Consider the following 21,616-nt stretch of genomic DNA (forward strand, 5'->3'; position numbering starts at 1 on the left):
AGAATTGTTCATACATAATATAACATAATAAAATCAAACAAAACAGAATAAAGGCATTCTAACTAATGAATGCAGACATTATAAGTCTTCAAAGCAATGTAAAGGGGAATCATGATTACCATAAAATCTTATGTACTCTTACCATTTCTTATACTAGGGGAGACCATATGGTATTTGTACATGTGTTTGATTTATTTCATTTATGAGTATGGCCTCAACTTTTATCCATTTATTTATAAATATCTCAGTGTGGTCATGCTTTGTAGCTGAGTAGTACTCCCTTGTATAAAAATACCACAACTTTTTTGATCCATTCCTCAGTTAATGGAAACATAGATTGTTTCCAAGATCGGGCCATTACAAACTGTGCTGCTATAAACATGGGTGCACATATATCACTGTGGTATGATGTTTTCAGTTCTTCTGGGAATATGCCTAGAAGTAGAATAGCTGGGTCAAATGGGACTTCCAATCCCAGGTTTTTGAGGAATCTCCAGACTGACCTCCACAATGGCTGCACCAGTCTACACTCCCGCCAGCAGTACAGGAGAGTTACTTTTTCCCCACAGCCTCTTCAGCTTTGTTGTTGGAGGTTTACTTGATCCTGGGCATTCTTTATGGAGGGAGATGGAATCTCAGTGTGGTTTTAGTTTGCATTTCTCTAATGATTAATGATGATGAACATTTTTTCATATATTTATTTGCCATTTGTATTTCTTCATCTAAGAACTGTATATTCATCTCAGATGCCCATTTTTGGATTGGGTGTTTGAATTTCGGTGGTCTAATTTTTTTTTAATTCTTTATATGTTCTAGACAGAAATCCTTTGTCAGAGATTCAGTTCACTAAAATTTTTTCCCAGTTTGTTGGTTTTCTTTTCACTATGCTGGAGATTTCTTTCAATGTGCAGAAACTGTTTAATGAGACTTTATCCTAGTTATTGATTCTGAGAAGTATTTCCTGAGAGGTTTCATTCCTGTTATTGAATTCTCTATGTAGCCCTATGTCTTCAAGACTTTTACCTACCTTGGCTTCCAACAGAATTAGTGTTTCATTTTAATACCTATATCTTTGATCCATTTAGATTTTAGTTTAGTATATGGTGATAGGCATGATTCTAGTTTTAGTGTTTGGCATATCGAGAGCCAGTTTTCCCAACACCATTTATAAAAGAGACTGTCGTTCTTCTAATGAACATGTTTGGCAACTTTTTCAAAAATCAGGTGGTTGAATGTGTTTGTAGTTGTGGTTGTATGTATCTTCTAATCTATTCAATTGATCTTCCGATCGTTTGTATTCCAAAACCGTGTTGATTTTATTCCAGTAGCTTAGTAGTATAACTTCAAATCAGGGTTTGTGATGTCTCCTGCCTTGCCTTTGTTTCTTAGAATTGCCTTTGCTATTTGAGGTCTCTTCTGGTTCCAGATGAATTTTAGGTCTAGATCTATAAGGTATGCTAATGGTATTTTCATTGGGATTGCATTAAATCTATGTAATAATTTTGGGAGAATGGCCATTTTCACAATATTTATTCTTCCTATCCATGAACATGTGATATCATTCCATTTTCTGAGATACTCTGATTTCTTTTTTCTGGGCATTATAATTTTTCCTGTATTGATCTTTTACTTCTTTCATTAGATTTATTCTTAAGTATTTCATTTTTTAGATGCTAATGTGAAGGGTGTGGCTTCTCATTTCTCTCTCATTGATTTTGTTGTTAGTGTATAGGAATGCTATTTACTTTTGAGTGTTGACTTTGTATCTAGCTACATTACTGAATCCATTTATTGTATCTAGGAGTCTTTCAGTGGAGTTTTGGGGGTCTTCTATGTAGAGTATCATATGATCTTCAAATAATCATAATTTAATTTCCTCTTTTCCTGTCTTTACCACTTTGATTTCTCTCTCTTGTTTAATTGCTCTGACTAGTATTTACAGCACTATGTTGAATAGGAGTGGTGACAATGCACATTCTTGTCTTATGCCTGATTTTAAGTTAAGGCTTTCAGTTTTTGGCCATTTAATATAATGCTGGCTGTTGGTTTGTCATAGATGGCCTTTATCATATTGATGTAGTTTGGCATCTAACATAGCAGTAATTTTCTGCACAGGAAAAGTATTCAAAAATGAGGTAAAAGGAAATGGTCATGGAAAATCCCTTGATCCAATCAACTGCTGATTTGGTCCAGTATTTCCTGAAATACTCACTGCTGAGTACTTCACATGCCCTAACTGGGTTTTATCAGGATTTGCAAACCTGCTTAGCATCACTTATTCCAGGGTTGCATCAAATTAGTTTCTGAAGAAGAACCTGTCAGATGTGCTCAGAAAGTACATGGTGCATTGCATTTTTCAGACCCAGTCATGCTTTCAGGCATAGATGATCCTCATAAGCGCCCAAAATGAGAAAATAGCATGGCCTCACATAGAAAATACTGGAAATCCCTGGGCTCAAAGCGATTCCCTAGAAACCCTGCTGAAAACAAATCTGAGAATTTGTTTATTCTGAGAAACAATATCTGAAAGATGGTATCCCAATAAATTTCTGTTCTATTTCAGGATTAAAAATTATAGGGAGTAGCCATTTTTTGTTTAACAGATCTTTTATTTACTTCATGTTCAATGATTTCAAAGGAAGGACTTTATTATCTTTAAAAAAGGAAAAGAAAACAGTTCCCAGAATTTAAATTGAGAGCCATTCTTAGTGAAACACCTTTATAAAAGAATTTTAGGCAGGAAATCCACACACTGCCATATACCTCCTCCATCAGCCAAGTAATAACAACTCACTTTTGTGGTTATTACATCAAAGAGAGTAAACTTGACACCACTTGGTTAGCATGAGGACATGCAAAAAGGTAGAGAAGAGGAAGAGAGAGAGGAAAAAGGAGAAGGAGAGTAACAGACAGAGAAAGACAGACAGAGACACAGAGAGCGCTGAGGATTAATGAAGTAGCATTTACATAAAATAAGTTTGAACGTACAAAGTGAAATTAGGGTGCAGTATGACTTCAACAAATTGGATAACTCATGAAGAAAATAGATTTTTGTGGAGATCTGGAGTGCAGTGAAGCATTAACTATATGCTCTGTACCCAAACTCCACCTGATTCATCTACAGGCAATGGACTTGGCTTCCAGTGAGCAAATTCTGACACTACCAAGATAATGTAGCATTTCTCAGGTCCCATGCAATGCAGATGTGACTCCCTGGGGTATCTTAAAGCTGTACTCTGTTCCTCCACACTTCTCTGAATATTGTTGAACTTAACAAATTACACTGAGGGCTTAAAGGAACTGTTTAACTATCTGTATTCCTGAAAGTCCTATACTTACAATATATGTATAGTATATTTTCTTGAAGGCAGATATGGATTCTGATCTTAGAAACAGCAAATGATAAGACTGCAGTCATTTAGATCTAAAACTCAAGCTTTATAAAATAAAAAAAAATGTTTAAATCCTGAATAGGAAGATCTTGGGCCAGATTCATATTTTTTTTAAATCTCTATTTTCCCAATTTTAAAGATTAATTAAAATTATATTCCTTGCAATGTTTTTGTGAATACTAAATATATAGTTAATAGATTACTAAACCATATATATAGAGAGAGAGAAAGAGAGAGAGAGAGAGAGAGAGAGAGAGAGAGAGAGAGAGAGAGACATTGCCATACAGATATATATATATGATTTAGTTCAGTGTTTTGGTATAAATACTAAAAGATTCTTGTTTTAAGATAAAATAAATGTCATAAGTAAGATCAAGAGTCTTTCAAAACTGTAATTATAAAGATTTTCTCCCAGAGTTTCAGCCTCTATCTTGGTGGATCTGGAACCCCTATTGAATGTTTCTTCTGGCCACTGTGTTACCTTTAATGAACACAATTGCTGGTCTTCTGATTTGCCTTAGAACTCATTTTCTCATCTCTATCTGGAATATGTGTGTACGTACATGTGTGTGAGTCGCCACCCCAAGAGGTTACATCGGGTTACTCTGCATCCTCAGAGCTCACTTCTGCCTCTGCATCTATGATACCTGATTAGCTTGCCTCTCCCTGTCTTCCATGTGTGTTGCTAGATAAAAAGTAGTGATGCTTTTGTTTTTTACTATCATTTTAAAAAATTGGAAAATGTTGATTTTGAAGCATACTAGGAACTGTTGGTTCATTTTCTATTGCTTTCCTAAATCAATGGTGAAACAGGAATTATTTATTACTAATGGTAAACTTCAGTTTTCTCTCAATCTTCTGAGAAAAAAGCTATCTATATGTATTATACGTGTCCAGTAAAGTACAACTCACAGCAGTTGCACAAATTCTTAAAGAAACTATCAGAGTGTCTAAATTCTCAAAACCCTTTGTTCTTCCCAATCTACCTTTTCATCCATCCCTGAGTGCAGGCCTTGCTTAGCTATCTGACTGTATTACTACTGATAAATACAAAGATCTCCCTTCTTAGCTGAATCTTATCCAAAATCGGACAATGCTATGCACTGTTTCCCTTATTCTGACAGCACCACATTTTCTGTTTTTCTCCTATTTCTCTGTTTTCAGATTCAGGTTCACTTTTCTCTTATTTATTAGTTCTTTCAGTTCCTCGATGATTATGAACCTTTCATTATAACCAAAACTTCAATTATTAATGTCTTGAATTTATTTAATCTTTCTTAGACATCTGCTTTTACTGAAAATTTCTATATTCAAACATTTAGTGTCAAGTAAAAGTAACGTGGTTCAGCTATAATTCAAATTCAAAATTCCCAACACCAGTATTTGACCTCAAATCTAGCCCTTGTCCTGTGTGTTATATCTTGGTGGATGGTCCTTCTCTCTATTTTGCTATGTACATTGACTATGAGTATCCATCCTTTACCTCTTGGTCTTTCTGTGAGTCAGTTTCCCAGGAGTGCACTGGTGAATAGGACAGTGTAGGTTCAAATGGACATCTCACTCCAGATCCTCTTCTCTGCCCACTGCCTTGTCTCTCAGAAAATGCTGCAAAGGGCAGAGGAAATACTTCTCCCCCAGGAATCAAAATTATTCTAACACTCAAATTAAACTGTCTGTTCATTAGCCTTAATGGGGAAGTTAAACTTTGTATTTGTTGACACTGGTTTTTATTAATATGTCCCTTTGAAGAAGCCAGAGCACCAGGCATTTTAACAAGGCCCACAGAAGCTGATTAACAAGTAAACTCACTTCCCACCCCTGACTGTGGGGAATTTTCATGGCAAAGAAAAGTTTCATAATAAGACCAGAGAGACAGTTCCATCATCCAGCACCCAAGCGAATTCTGGCTGCAGCTTCTCCTTCCTTAATGATCAGTAATTATTTAATTAAGATTAAGAATGGAGGCTACAGAAAATGGTACTTTTAATTCTCTCAGTTGCTCTGAACTTTTTGAAGTCTGGATAGAAATGGAATTACTAAACCGATTGTCTTGGTGTTTTAGAGTAGAGGCAGGCAGCAGGGGTTTGTGAGCACCTAATGTCTGTAGTAAGACACTGTACACCCGGCTGCAGCAAATATGACAGGAACACAGTCACTGATTAGAGCCTTTAGACTCTGTGATTAATCACAATCTGTGTCACAGTTACAATTTTTGACCATGTGTTGTGGGTGAAATGTCCTACCAGAATCCATTAAAGGAGAGTGAAGGATGTTTCATTCTGTTCTGAAAAAAACATCCATAGTCAGCCTGTTAAAGTCCTGCTCACAGGGAGATAGGGAAGGAATGTGGGATGTGTGGGAATTCACCACACCTTGACAGTGTAGCACAGCACACTACACCCTGCATGTGTGGATGGCATGTGTCACTTCTGTGCAGTTTGGATGCAGATGACAGTTTGTGACCTGTAGTAACTAACCAGACTATTGGTTTGCACTTATTTTGGTATCATCCATAATAAGCAGAATTATGATATTTATGATTATGGTTTTTGCATTTTCAAGGAATAAAATTGGTCACAAAAGTCTCATTTCAGGGGCTGGAGCAAGCGTGAGGTCATGAGTTCAGTCTCCAGTAACCCCCCAAAACCCTCATTGCATAACAACTATTGTATTTAAAAGTATTAAAAATAAGTCACTCTTTATGTGTCAGTGTGTTTTTAATTGGAGTTCAGTCTCCAGTAACCCCCCAAAACCCTCATTGCATAACAACTATTGTATTTAAAAGTATTAAAAATAAGTCACTCTTTATGTGTCAGTGTGTTTTTAATTGGAGTACACACAAAAGATTATTTATGCATAGCCACATACTGCTTTTTAATTAAACAATAAGAACTAAAATATGACACATTAAAAGCTATGTTAAAAAGTGAGAGGAAAAGCCTCAGATTGAATGAGTTTGGAATTAAAATGAAAAAATATGAATAAATGTCAGCACATAAGTGGTGAAGAAATGAATAAGTAGTGTGTGTGTGTGCGTGTGTGCGTGTGTGCGTGTGTGTGTGTGTGTGTGTGTGTGTGTACCCTGTAGTCTGGCACTAACTCACAAACTTGTGTGATGTAGGGCACCTATTCCTCCCTGCATTAAGCTTTGTACTCTTCATAAGCAAATAGAGGACAGAAAAATAAGTTTTATACTGTAATTATTAAAACTTAAAGTTAGTTTTTATGTGTCAATTGCTATACTCCATGAAAACACCTTTAAATAATGTCTTTGTAAGTATAGAAATATTACCAGGGGTTCACATTACCAATTATGATTCTATTTTCAACAGAGTTCATTCATTATCAACAGAAGGACATTGCCATAGAGAGAAATGGACGCTAAGAATGTTATATGACAGAGTAAAATGTAAAAATCTGAATGTGTCTTTAAATAGTATATTTAACCTGCTCTTTTTGAAAATGTAAACATTACTATAATTAATCATTTTATTTTATTTCTTGATTTATTTGCAGAATTCAATGCATAAATAAAGCAAAAGAATCAAAAATATTTTCTCTCAGTGGATTTTTAAAAAGTACTTGACCAAATTAATATAACATAAAATTTTTAGAAAACCAGCAATAAGAAACACATTAACACCATAGTAAAAATAATTTGTCACGAATCAGTAAGCATGATCTTATTTAATGGAGAAACAGTAGAAAAATCTCAACAAACATCAAGAAACAGCTAGGTATAGTGCTCATGCCTGAAATCCCAGTTACACAGGAGGCTGGGACAGCAGAATTTCAAACTCAACTTGAGCAAGGACAACTTAGTGACAGAGATTAGGTCTCAAAATTGTAATCAATTAATTAAAATCAGGGAGGAGAACCTTTTCTGCTTTCTACAGCTCTAGTGAGGGTATTCTACAGAGAGTGGAGAACAATCCAGGGACCACAGAAGAGCAAAGCAAATCAGTAATAGTAGGAAGGCAAAAGACTTAATTATTAGCAAAGAAGGGTCAAGCTTCTGATTATTTCTGAATGTTGTGAGAGAAGAGCTCAATGAAGCTATTAAATCTAATAAGATGTCACTAATGCAGTCAGTTACAAAAATACTATAAATACAAGTGCACATGTATGTAATCATTTAGTCATCATCACTGTCAATCACAAAAATCTACTTGGCCAGAGGAAGAAAAAGAAATGTTTTAAGAGTTTTATAATAGAAATAGTCTCCAAAATACCCTCTAGAACATTTAAAAATTCATAAATAATAAATAAAGTAGCATATTTCATGCAACATACATACAATTATAGAGATGTCAATTCTACTTTTAATCTAAATTATAAATGTGAGTATAATCAAGTTACCAATGAGTTTCTTGCAGAACATAGATTGTGCAAGGGTTTGTGTGTATATGTACATATGCATATGTGTATATTATAGGCACTTACATTTATTTATGAAAAGATTGATAACTTTCACTATCATTTTTGAAAGAATAGAATGGTAGGTAAAGAAACTGCGGTAAGGGAAGACATTTAATTCATACCAATCTTTGTAACATATAAACGGGGAAAAAGAGCTCTTTTATCAGATTGTCACAAATATGAGAGAAACAAAATAGATACATTGAAATATTTCAGATAATTTCTTTATTGCACTTTTTTTTTACTCCTACTCATCTCAACGAAAGAACAGTGATTTTGATGTTAGGACAAATCCTTCCTGTATACCCTCACTGAACAGCAGAATCCTTCCTAATCTCCCGGAGATGGAGAGAGGCGTCACTGCGCCTCAGCAGCGCCCTCTGCCGCAGACTCCGTGGCCTGAGAGAGTGGGGCCTGTCTGTGTTTTACTCACTAATGAGCCCCACGTATGTCACAGGCAGCGTGCTTGGAGCACAGTAGGTATATACTATTTTGAATACATGGGAAAAATTTGACCAATCATGAAATGAAGCTGTGCTAACTGATAAGATGGTGCAAGATAAACTTAAAATATAGAAATTTTAGATTTAATCCACCTACCAAAATAATTTCTGTTTTAATTAAAGGTGATAGACAGATGAGCCAAATGATGCTCCAGAAAAATATTTAGATGTAGTTTTTTTAAGTGTCCGGATATTAAGAAGCAAGAAAGAGTGGAATTTGAAAAACGACTGTTTCAGGTAGAAGAAAGGAGCCTAAATATCTGAGACTGACTGAAGCTTTCAGTGTCTGAGAGGCTGAACAGTTAGAAAGATGCAGGGTTTAATGTAGGTATTAAGAAATTAGGAAGCTAGCAGGGTCGGACCATGTTAAACTCTCAGGATCCTTGTAAGGACTTTAATTTTTCTTCTGGCAATCATAGGCTCCTTTACTGAAAAATGAAGGCACTTAAATGATTGAGATGATTATCATGACTGTTGTGTTAGAAGTAAGGAAGGAAAGGAACAAGGAACCCAGGTGAGAAATGCGCGTGCTAGAAGTGATGGTGGGCAGCAGCATTCCTGGTAGAACAGAGGTGCATGATGGGTTACTGAAAGGAGCATCCTTCAGAATTCCTACTAGAATAGATACGGGCTTAGAGCAAGATGTGTCAAGAATCTCACTGAGGATTTTCCCAGAAGCAACCATCAGACTCCCGCACACTGAGATAAGGTCATATAAAAGAAGATCTGAAGTCAGGAATTCAGTCTAGTCACTAAACTACCGGTGCTTAGCATACGTTCAAGCGAAGATGTCAGACAGGGTGCTGAATGTGGTTGTCCAAAGTCCAGAGGAATGTAGTGATGTCATAAGTTACAACTGCATCTGTCTATAGATAAAGATAAAATTAATAGGAAAAGGAAAATGTGTACTTAATAAAAAATGGCAAGTGACTGAATCTCATTCAAATACTTAAAAGTGAAAGCAACAAATAAATGGGAACATTCAGAGAAGCAGTGCAGTAAAACAAGTAATGAAGATAAGAGGGGTGAGAAGTACAGGCCACTGTTCTGTGGCCACAGAAGACTGGCCACTGTTCACCGTGGAGATTACTGTGGGTGATGCTAAGGGGACTTCCAGTGGGCTGGAGGGGGAGGGAGACAGGAAAGACGTGGCAATTATACCAAGTGGAATTAGAGGAGATAAATTAGGGGTCATAGGTTAAAACAAACAATATTTTAAAATAGCTGGGGGAGAGGATTTTTAATATTCACATCACAACAAATGAATATTTACGATAATAGAGTGTTGTTCACCCTTGTTGTATAGTGCAGAGAACTGAGGCTGTAGTTCATATGCCCAACGCCCTGGGTCTGACAAAAAAAATCTATCAATGAAGCAAGAACAAAAGCACAGCTTTTCAAACAGTATTATCAGAAAAAAGATAATTTAGCAAACAACATTTTTAGAGAAGTCAAGTTTTAATCAACATTTCTGCTTTTAGTATTATAAAAATATGAGATCATTTGAGCAAATTTTAAATAACTTATCATAGCATAATTCTATAAATAGAATTATTGTAAATAAAAATAAAACATCAAAAAATGAAAAATTACATACATATTTGAAAACATGATGTGGAAAAAATTAATGGTCTGTAAAATCCTGATACACTGCTGGTAAAAACAGTATGTATGGCTGCGGATATAGTTCAGTGGCATGAGCATCTGCCTGGCAAGTGCAAGGTTGTGACTTTGATCCCCATCTCTCTCTCTCTCTCTCTCTCTCTCTCTCTCTCTCTCTCTCTCTCTCTCTTTCTCTCTGTGTCACACACACACACACACACACACACACACACAATAGTACTTATGTTCAGTAAATTGTCACATAATCTCTGATCTTGGGTCTAACAACACATATAAAATTTGCAGGGGATATTTTGGACATTTTATGTAAGAGGAATTGTACAGTATTAACCTTTTGGAATGGGTTTATTTCTTTTAATGTAAAAGCCCCAGGTTCTGTCCATGTTATTACATGTAGTAGAGAATACAATTTTTTGAAGCTCAATAATTTTGCTAACTTACAAAAGTGAATATCATGTTAAATATTTTTACCATGTGTTTAAAAATGTGGTAGGGAAAATGTTTTCATACAATTGGCATATGAAAATGTTTTCAAACATTTGTTTATTGTAAAAATTCCAAAGATCAGCATACATATAATTTATGCTCTGAAAAAGATCATTTTTTTAAAAAATTAAAGGGTCTCACCATATCTATCAATATTTTTTTAAATTTTATTTAAGGAGAAAAAGAAAAAAAACAGAAAAGGGTACAAGTAATGCAAAATTTAAAAAATAAACAGTAAGAAATCACTAGTTAATAGATTAAATATTCTCATTTTAGAAATAGTTGTTCAAGGTACAAAATTAAAGCATATAAAGTGGACTTTCAAACAGTGAGACTGCAAACAGTTGTGTTCAATGATCCAACAAAACTCAGTAATATGGTTATCTATCTTATACACTTAAACATATATGCAGTTAAACCTTTAGAGCACTTTCTTTTTTTTTTCTTTTGTACAATGACAATTACACATTTTGGGTTTTATTATTCCCACAGTTCTTATTATTTTTTTTGAAGAGAGTAAAACCAAATGTGACATATCAGAACAGAATCAGTCAAATCAAAAAGATGGACATAATAGATATTGTAAAAACAAAATACAAGGTGATCAACAATGGTTACCATACTGCCTCTTGCTATCTTAAGAAGAATTGCCTGTATCATCAGTTATAATAAAATTGAACAAAACAGTAAAGAATAAAACCAAAACACTGGAGACATTACAGGTCTTTAAAAGAAGATAATAGTCAAACAGAATGGGTGTCATAATGAATCTTATTGTCTTCACAGTTGTTGACTATACTTTCGAACTTGGTACTATCAAGCTAAGCAGAATAGGGCAAAATCAGTCAAAACAAGATGGTGAGGGCAATACAGGGTTTGAAATCAAGTTAACAGGAAATCAAAGTAGGTTACTATAATGTATCCTGCTATTTTTTATTTATTTTTCCCTTAATTAAAAAGATTAAAATAAAAAAGTAAATAATTTTAAAAAGGAGATTGAGATAAAAGAGGGCATAAATCAAAACAGTGCAGGTCAAAACATAACCATATAAGCAAAATAGTGTTTCACCACTAGATATCCTGACATAAAAGTAGTTACCATAGTGTCTCTTTCCTTGAAATCTTTGAGTATAACTTCATATACTGTAGCACCAAACATATCCAGACAATGTAAAATCATTAAAGAGAATGACAGTATTACAGGGTATTTATAACCAACTATCAGAAAATGAACAATGCTTTCTGTATAATCTCCTTGTCTATAAAAGTGTTTGCTTATATTATCACATATAATACAATCCAATTAGATACAACCTGTTAAGACTGATGGAGACAGAAGAATAAAAGCTTGATGGGACTTCAAAACAAATGATACTAAATCAGTACTAGCTATTATGATGTCTTGTTTTCTCTAAAATAGCTGTTCCTACCATCCAATCTTCTCTGCCTCACTTCTGTTGAGCTCTTTTTCTGTCATTTGTTGTCAGTTTGTCTTCTTCATTTCTCTTTCTGCTCCATTCATTGTGGCCTCTCTGCCACTATCTCTGGAATCTTGGTATTTTCCTTTTTTAAAATATCCTGCAGTATTCTCTGTAGAGTTGAAATGGTGGTTGCAAATTCACCTAGTTCCTCTTTATCCTGGAAGCACTTTGATTTTCCATCAATTTCCAGGGACAGTTGTGCAGGATATATCAATCTTGGCTGGAGGTTATTATCTTTCAAAGCTTGAATTATTTCCCCCCATACTCTTCATGATTTAATGGTTTGTTCCGAGAAGTCTTCTGTAATTCTGATGGGTGTTCCCTTGTAAGTAATCTGTTTCTTGTCTCTGACGGCTTTTAATATTTTGTTCTTATATTGGATTTCTGGAATTTTGATTATTATATACCTGGGTGTAGCTCTGTTTGGGTTGTAGGTGGCTGGGGTCCTGTATGCCTCATACATCTGAGTGTCTTTACCTTTTGCTAAATTAGGGAAATTCTCTTGGATTATTTCTGTAAATAGCTTTCGTAGTCCATTTGTTTGTGTCCCTACTTCTTTTATGTCCTTAATTCTTAAGTTATAGATCCTCTTATCATCTTCTAGCCTTTGTATTATTGCTGTTTGTTTTCTTCTTATTTTTAAGAAGTTTTTCTTTTCATGCTCCCACATTACAAATCTGCCCTCCAGTTCAGATAATCTATCCTTAGTTTCTTTCAAGCTGTTATGCCAGCTTTCAATAGAGTTTTTAGTTTCCTGGTAATCTCTTTGAACCTGCTTCACGTATTATATGTTTTCTCTATTTTTTCCATCAAACAATTCTCCTCTTTTTTTCTGTTCTTCCATTGCACCATCTGTTTTTTTTTTTTTTTGACAGTGCTTAGCATTTCTCTAACTATTCTACTTATATCTTGCTTTAAGTTGTTAATAAGTTCATTTTTGAACCGGTCTATGAGGCTCTGGAGATATCGCTTTATGTCTATTGGTGCTGTGTCTGATGATGTTGCATGTTTCTCAGGATTGGGGGCTGATGACCCTTTCTTGTTGCTCCCTCTTCCCATATTTTTTGTTCCTTCCATACAAGTGTATATAGGAGGCCCAGTTTCTTTTGCTGGGTAGGTGTTCCCACCCACTGCAATGTATTAGGGAGACACAGACCTGGGCAGCCTCTTCTGGGCCCACCCCTCCAGGTCAACCTATCAAAGGCTTCACTGCTAGGGTGCACCTCCAGGCACTGGGACCTGGTTTGGGCTAGTCTACTGGGTCTTAAGTCAGTGGCGACACCCAGGTCAGGCACTCCCTACCAACTCCATTTGAGAGGGGAATATGCAGCTAAGGACACTGCAGTGTCCTGTTCTGGCTAGTCTGCCTGGTCCCAGTATGTCCTTTGCTGAAGCCTGCTACTCTATGGAAAGGTCCCCGAACCACTCACTCACTGCAGGTCAGTGCAAGGCTCCTGGCCAGTCCCGCTCTCAACTTCATTCACCACTTCCCACTCTCAGAGCTTTCATGCTTCTCTCCTTGCTGTGCCAATTGGGATGCAGCAGTGGCTGCAGGTAATTCAAATCGTGGCTTCCAGTAGCACGGGCTCCAGCTTCCACACCGAGACCTTGTCTGTTCCTGTTATAGCACCGGGATTGCATTTCCAGTTGTTTTCTCTCAGCCTAGTTCGTTCCTGGATTGGCAGGGCATATCTCCCCCTGCTTAGGACTTCTTGCCTCGCACCATTCCTGGATTTTAAGTGGGGTATCTCAGAGAGCCTCTGTAGCTGCTGTTATCTATCCACCATGTTCTCCTGGAAGCCTCTATCAATATTTTTAAACTACAATTTTTGTTATGTAAAGAGGTAGTCACTTTTCAATCATTTTAAATCATTAAATTCTTGCTAATTATAAGTTGATAAGGAAGACTTGGATTATCTGATTAGTAGTACAGATCAATTAGCTCTTTAGACGAGTAACAACTTAGAACATTTTCTCAGGTCATCAGCAAATCAATGTCATTTGATTTTTAAAAGTTAAATGTTACAAAATTATAGGATTTAAATGAACATTATTTTTTAATCTCCACACTTAGCACAGAAAAAATTAAGTAGAAATGTTTTCTTAAAAAAATGTGTAGTTCTAAAATACAATGATTAATCCAGAATTCCCCTCACTAAGACAAAAGGAAGTAAAAAAGTTAAAACATAGCCAGAAGGGGGTTTTGATGTTTATATTGTTTACCATCTTTTACTTGGCTATGTACTGATTATGCAGAGTAGATTTCACATGTAACCAAATGGTGTAAATCCATCAGGAGATGATTCTAACTCAAGTATGATCTCACGTTCCCTTTGTCCTTGGAGGCTGATTTTTTTGTAGTTAGAACTTCCCTATGACACAGGGCCATGGAGATCCATTTCTCTGGGGAAAATTAGAAATCAGTCCTAAAAGAATAAAGACTCCTCTTTATATAGTCATAGATCCCCCATTCACATGCCTCACTGTCTGTGAGTGTCAAGGGAAGGATCCTCTATGAAGCCGTCATTGGCAAATTTCCTCCACAATCAGGTAAGTGGACATGTTCTTTTGGTCATTTCCAACAGACTCACCCTCCAAGTTTCCTGCTACTCTTTCCCACTCAAAAGAAACTTCAAGAACCTATCTAGCTCTGGTCTGGCTGGACTAAGGTGATGTTTACAAGTAAACAATCAATAATCCTCCTAATTCCACGTAAACTTGTACCTCACCTGAAATGCAGGTACCCTTCAGAGAAGGAAAGTATTTTGCCACCTGCTGCTAAAGCTTTGCAAGCTGATTCTTGCACAGCAAAGCATATGTGTGAGAATAGTGTTTCTCTTCAGAGAATATGTTAATGCTTTTAATGTGTGTACCAAAGAAAGTCAGAAGTAATACACAAAATGAAAGCTTTGTTTCTCTCTAAATGTGAAATTGAAGAGGTTGTGCATATTTTATCTCTTTTAGGGACAAAAAAAAAGACAGGAAAAGGGACAGGAAAAGAAAATAAGCTGTGTTATATGCATTTTTTTAAAAAAAAAGTCATCTAACATTACACTTCTGACACTTACATGGAAATATTCAAAGTGATGACTATCACACCAAAATGGGAGTGAAATTATGTTCCTACCTTTAAAAATGGGTAAATATTGGCCAGATTAGCCAAGAATTTTACCCTTTACCCGTAGTGATGAGCTGCAGTACTAACAGCTATGTTAATACTGGTATACAAGGACACATCTGTGCACCAGCTTCATCCTAAAACACTTCCTTCAGGGTGGGCTTTGGCTCCACCAACCAAAAAATATGAGGTAGAGGGAGAAAACGGATTTTGGGTCCAATTTTATGTGTGTGTGCACACAAGTATGTATGTCTATGTATGTAGCATATAAATTAGTGTCTTTGTATGAATATCACAAATACACATTTATATGTGCATACTTTTGTGTTACATATACACACATGGGTATGTGGCTATTTTTGGTTTTGGAGAATACATTAAGTAATGTTAAGGTTGAATCAACAAAAAGGAAAAGGCAATTAACACATTTTCTGACCTTCACACCAAACTACTACAATCTTTCTGGACATGTTAGCTTTTTTATTCCATATACCTTATTTTTTTTTATAAATTGATATGGTAACAACTCTTGCCCTTGACTTTCTTCCTATAGTTCGAGTTGGGTTTCTCAGCCTCAGAGGTGGAGAGGTGTGGGGAACTTCCACTCACCACCCCATGCAGGCTGTTACAACCACAAAGAGAGCTACGGACAGAGACAGAAGCTGGTGTCTAGCTCCATGAAGTACAGTGGGAGGTTCTGGAGAGCAAAGACCCATGAAGATATTTTGAAGGTGATGGCTGTTGGAGAAGGACATAGCTTTGTACTCCTTTTGAATACAGAATTCAAATAAGGAGCAGTGGCTTAGTAAGTACAGGAAAAGTCCCAAGTGCAAGCTCTTTTTCCTTTCTGTTCCCCTCGCCTGTTAGCTGTGAAAGGACAATGTGACAGGCAGCGATGATGTATTGCCAAGTGTGGAAACTTTCAATTGCACAACATGAGAATCTATGACTGAAAACAGTTTTTTCTTTCCTCGTCAAGGAGACAGCATTTTAAAAACATTGACTTATGCTATTGTAACACTGATAGTTAACTAGGTATTGTTGGGAGCATTTCTCATTATAAATGTTGCAATTAAAATAAAATGCATTAGCCTTATGGGTATATCTATTCTTTCCTTCTTGGAAATGCAATAATTAAAAACAAATCTGTTATATGCAAATCCAAAGCAAGCATGAGCCACAAGTGGAGCTATTTAATGGCTTCCTTTTTTCCCTGTTGAATATACTGCTTACCTTTCTTTTTAGTACAATGCACATTTGCTAAAATAAAGAGAAATCTATTTAAAGCATAATTAATTAGGGTTTTTTTCTTCTTTATTAGAAAATAAAAGAACAAAACCCAGGAAATTGTTGTTCTCTCCTTATCCACTACAATATACTATTGTCTAAATCTAAAATATTAAATATCTTCACAAATATATAAGGATTTTGTTTTTTACTTTATCTCTTATTGTCTTCAATTGACTTTTTAAAGTTATCTTTAATTTTGAGACTCAGAAAATTATAGAGGAGGGTTTGAAGTAGATGTGCTGTTTCTTTTGCATTTTTCTGTATTGAACTGTATTTTCCCCAAGCCACAATACATATACATGACAGGTTTAGACCTTTGTCCCAGTGGGTCCTGTCTTCTCTTTTTTTTCTGCAGCATCTGAGATTTAAATAAATGGCTGAAGGAAACAGCACCACAGTGAAAGAATTTATTCTTTTGGGCTTTTCTATATATAGAGAGATTGAAACTATTCTCTTTGTGATCATTTTTCCAGTATATGCTTTGACTTTGTTAGGAAATGTTGGGATGATTTCATTAATCCGGTTGGATTCTCGACTTCACACACCCATGTACTTTTTCCTCAGTAATCTGGCCTTTGTAGACCTGTGCTATTCCTCATCAATAGCTCCCAAGTTCTTAGACACCCTCCTGACCAAACGCAGGTCTATATCGTTCTATGCTTGTGCCACACAACTGGGATTTTTCCTGAACTTCTTGATTTCAGAGATGTTCCTCCTCGCAGTGATGGCTTATGATCGCTACGTGGCCATTTGCAATCCTCTGCTCTACATAGTGCTCATGTCTCAGAAGGTGTGCACGGGGCTGGTATTGGGCCCCTACTTGTACAGCTTCTCTGTTGCTTTGCTCCACACAATAGTTACTTTCCAACTGACCTATTGTGGCCCCAATATAATCAATCATTTCTACTGTGATGATGTCCCTTTGATGGCCCTTGCCTGCTCAGACACCAGCCTCAAAGAGATTCTGATATTCATCTTTGCTGGCTTTAATATGGTCAGCTCATTGGCCATTGTGCTTATTTCCTACTTCTACATCGTTGCTGCCGTCTTGAGAATCAAATCCACAGAAGGCAGGCACAGAGCTTTCTCTACTTGTGCCTCTCATGTGACAGCTGTGACTCTATTCTATGGGACTCTGATCTTCATGTACCTACAGCCCAAATCCAACCATTCCCTTGACACAGACAAAATGGCCTCTGTGTTCTACACCATGGTCATCCCCATGCTGAACCCTATGATCTACAGCCTGAGGAATCAGGAGGTAAAGAATGCCTTGAAGAAAGCCATGGGACAATGTTATGCCCTGCCTCTAACACATTCTCGAAAGGGGGTTTCCTGAGTTGGACCAGTACCCCATGCAGATAGCAATGTCTTTTCATTGTTTAGACTAAAGCCTTTTTTTAAAAAATCACCCTCCATATGAGTAAAGTCATTTTGCATGTGTACTTGCTCTTCATTCAATCCATGAAAAAATAAACTCTTGAAAAGAGCACAAATAAATTTTAAAAATTATCACTATGTGAATAAATGACTCTGATGCTATCGACCTGAAAGACCCTAAGCAATCAGTGATGCTCAGCTACTGATTTTCAGTTTTCCTTCTTGATGAGTGTTGGTAGAAGATAGAGGATGCATCAAGAGAACAAATCTGTATGTACCCTCATGTTATGTTACGTAAGTTTCTGGTCTTTAACTTTACTCTGAGTGATACCCATCACTTTTCACTTTACCTCTGACCACCACTACACTCACCACACACAGGTTATTCCCTGAAATTATATGATGCTGTGGCATAAGTGTCATCCTGACTGGGTGAAGGGACAGCTCCAATGGTTGGTACAGCATTATTTCTGTGTGTGGCTGTGAGGATGTCTGGAGGTGTGACTCCATCTGTTCAGGTCCCACACAGAACAAATACATGAAGAAAAGATGACTCTTGCTTGTTTCTAAAGCTGAGACACCTGCTTTTTCTTGCCCTCAAGAATCAATTTCTGTTTTAGAGGATTCCAGACTATTCTGGGTTGACATCTCTGTTTTTCAAGCCTTCACCTTCCAAGTTCAAGTTAGATCATTAGCAACTCTGGTTTGTGAAATTTTGAGTTCAAATTGAACTACACCACCTTTATTTCTGGTCTTGCTTTACAAGTTGTATATCATGGGACTTCTCTACCTCCATGATCACATGAGACTATGCCATCGATCCATCTGTCTATCCATCTATGTATCCATCCATCCATCCATCCATCTGCCCTTCCACCTACCCATCTGTCTATCTATCACCCATCTGTCTATCCATCTATCCATCACTCTATCTTCAATTGGTTTTTTTATTTTGCTCCTAACCCTAATACTTGAAATTCTCACATCCTTTGAAAAGATTCCATTGTCATTTTGTAGATCTGAAAGTCAAACCCAGCTTTCCAAAGAGCTATTATCCTTCTGTTACCCTGTCACAGGTAAAAATTCAAGGCTATGTCTAAATCTCTTAATCAAAGAAGAGTTTTCCAAAGAGTCTTTGGAATTTAGAGTATATTAGAAAATCATAATATGGTAGATTCAGAATGAAGTAGCATAAAATGAAATGTTAACCATAGTTCCTGTCTAAATTGAATAATTGAGATGAGTGATTTTAAAGAAACAGTACAAAAACTACTCAAGGTCTAGTAGATATAGTTTTTTACTTTGACTACAACATATTAGATGTATGAAAAATTCTTTTATCTACTTATCCAACTGTTAGATATGTATCTTGTATTTGATATTATGTGATATTTGGAGAATACACATGTATCTCTTACCCGATAGTCCAGCCTGATGACAGAACGAGGGAGACAGATTCTAATAAAATACTTTCAAATCTCCCTCACCTGAAAGTGAAGGCATAAGAACCAGCCAGAGTGCGACTGCCACAGGAGGGAGATTAAGCCTAGTAATGTGCAACTAGGGCCAACATTTCAGTAGCAAAACTTACCAGTCATGCAGTAGCTTTCGGTGTCCTGTAAGTCCTAGGAAATGAGAACAGGCATTTGACACTTGGAATGGTGTGGGACAAGAAAGAGCCAACTTGGAAATAACATACCCTAAGCCTGAAGAAGGAGAGAGAGAGAGACAGACAGATAGACAGATACAGAGAGAGAGAGAGAGAGAGAGAGAGAGAGAGAGAGAGAGAGAGAGATTCATGATTCATTATTAATTATGAGCAGGAGTACTTTATTAAAACCCATCAGACTCTGATGTGACTATCACCATTACCTTTTGTTGTCTACACCTCACAGCAAGCCTTGGTTTGGCTTGAACACAGTTGCAGGTCTCCATCAGAGTGACTTTCTGGACAGAGTGCATATTTTCTGCAACATTTCACTTTTAGTTTCTAATATAACTTCTGCAGTCATTCTGAATGGTGATGGATGAATGAGGCCATCAGTGAGCAAATAAAATTAATAAGGTGTGACCTCTGGTTTCTTGCTTGCAATGATGTCCCCTGCCATGTCTGCACAGGGCTGGATTGTCATGTCCTCCATGGTTATAGTGATCCATCCTTTGCATGTAATGTAGAGTAGAGTGGTTGCACAGGGTAAGACACTCATGTGTTATCTGTGGTAATATGTAATTATGATCCTGTAGCTCTTTTAAATGTCAATCAATCACCTTATTTTTGTTAATTCTAGAGATAAGATTTCTATTAGAGACTTCACTGTCCACTGAGAAAAAAAAAAGAAAGTAAAGAAACTCAAGAAAGAGAAACTCATGTGACCACAGGGACAAAAAGAGTAAAGTGTTTTTACTGTCTCTAAGACCTAGATACCTGTTCTTCATAAAACGTGGTTATAGTCTGTGCTTTTGAGTTTTGTAAAATAGACTTATAATATTTTAAATTGTTTTTAGAAGAAGAAAAGTAAACTTTGGGCTGATGTTACAGCTTCCTTCTAGAGTGCTTGCCCAGCAACAAAAAAACATTGGTTTGACTCCCAGCACTGCAAACAGACAAGCTGTTAAACAGACAAAGTTGTCTCATCCATCATTTCCTTTATCAAGCAACTTTGATTCCTCTGACCTTAAAAGGAAAAAAAGGATTTCCATATAAAACAATCCAGATGAGTGAATAGATTTTAATTCAAGCCACCTGCTGAATCATAAGACAGTGTTATAACCAAGTAACTTTGATAGGCTTAACATGGAGCTGGGATCCAGGAAATGTGCACATGCCAATGACAAATTGCATTTTTTTAGACTTTACAATTCTTTTGACTTCATTGCTTTTTCATTATAAATGTATTTTATGTGATTTAAAGGAAAGTCACTTAATGAAATATGTACCATAAATAGATAACCTATTGTGTTCAATGTAGCATAGGTATACACTCATTTATGTAAGTCATAAATGGAAAATTAGCACAGTTGCTAAGAAATTGAAATGTAAGGTGAGAACCTCCTACACACATCCCCCATATAGTGCTCACATTTACAGGTGGACTCTTATGAATCTGCTGTACAATTATAATTTACAGATACTGTCTCTGACTGTTATTCCCTTGAGATTCAAAGATGAGTAAAACAGAGATTAATGTCAATACTTGCAGTGATGTATGTAAATAAATGCTTGTTAAAAACTGGCTATGCTCTTACAGAGAAATACCAGAGTTCGAAGTTAAGGGAAATAAGAGATTATAATTCAGGTTCCTGTGGCACTGTAGGATAGTTCCTTTTTTAAAATCCTCTGCTTTTCCTTCAGAAAAAAAATTGAACACATGCAAAAACTGATCAACCTATTAGCAAATATATTAAGGATGTTGGTATCAGAGACTAAAACACAAAAGGAGAAAAGAAAACTTTTACTCACAAATGAGACAACACAAAGCCATAATCACTTTTCTCATAAAGTTTCTTTATGAGAAACTTTTTAAATTTTTATTCTAATCTTTTTAAATTTTTATTCCCTTGCACAATTTTAATCTAAGTTTTCCTCTTGTTATTTTGAAAAGGTTTTTCAAAAAGTCTTTAAACGGTAAATATATTTTAGGTTTCCCAAACAAATAAAATGCACGAAAGCAAATTTCCTATGCTTTTCCACAGGTGTACTAGAGCATGTTTTGACTGATTACATATATTATCCAAAAGTAGGTTGATCTTATTATGTTATGCAATACACAAACCCAGGTATCATTGAATAAACAAAACAAAGTTATTTGAAAACCAAAGATTGGTGCTCCACATTCTGCATCCACTTTGATTTCCTATGCATTCCATCAACTTCAGTTAAATACAGTCTTTTCCAAGAATAATTTGTAATTTAAGTGGCTAAAG

General features: G+C 36.1%; 1 protein-coding gene across 1 annotated transcript; it reads left to right on the forward strand.

The window, feature by feature from the left end:
* The first annotated feature begins 16,685 nt into the window (after positions 1–16,685).
* LOC100714068 (olfactory receptor 8U3-like) lies at positions 16,686–17,651 on the forward strand. Its single transcript, XM_003461928.2, has one exon. The coding sequence runs from the start codon at positions 16,686–16,688 to the stop codon at positions 17,649–17,651; it is 966 nt and encodes a 321-aa protein (XP_003461976.2).
* Positions 17,652–21,616: the final 3,965 nt, after the last annotated feature.

Source organism: Cavia porcellus, unplaced genomic scaffold, assembly GCF_034190915.1.
Source record: "Cavia porcellus strain 051 isolate PalLab524CR breed Dunkin Hartley unplaced genomic scaffold, mCavPor4.1 scaffold_18, whole genome shotgun sequence".
Lineage (NCBI taxonomy): Eukaryota > Metazoa > Chordata > Mammalia > Rodentia > Caviidae > Cavia > Cavia porcellus.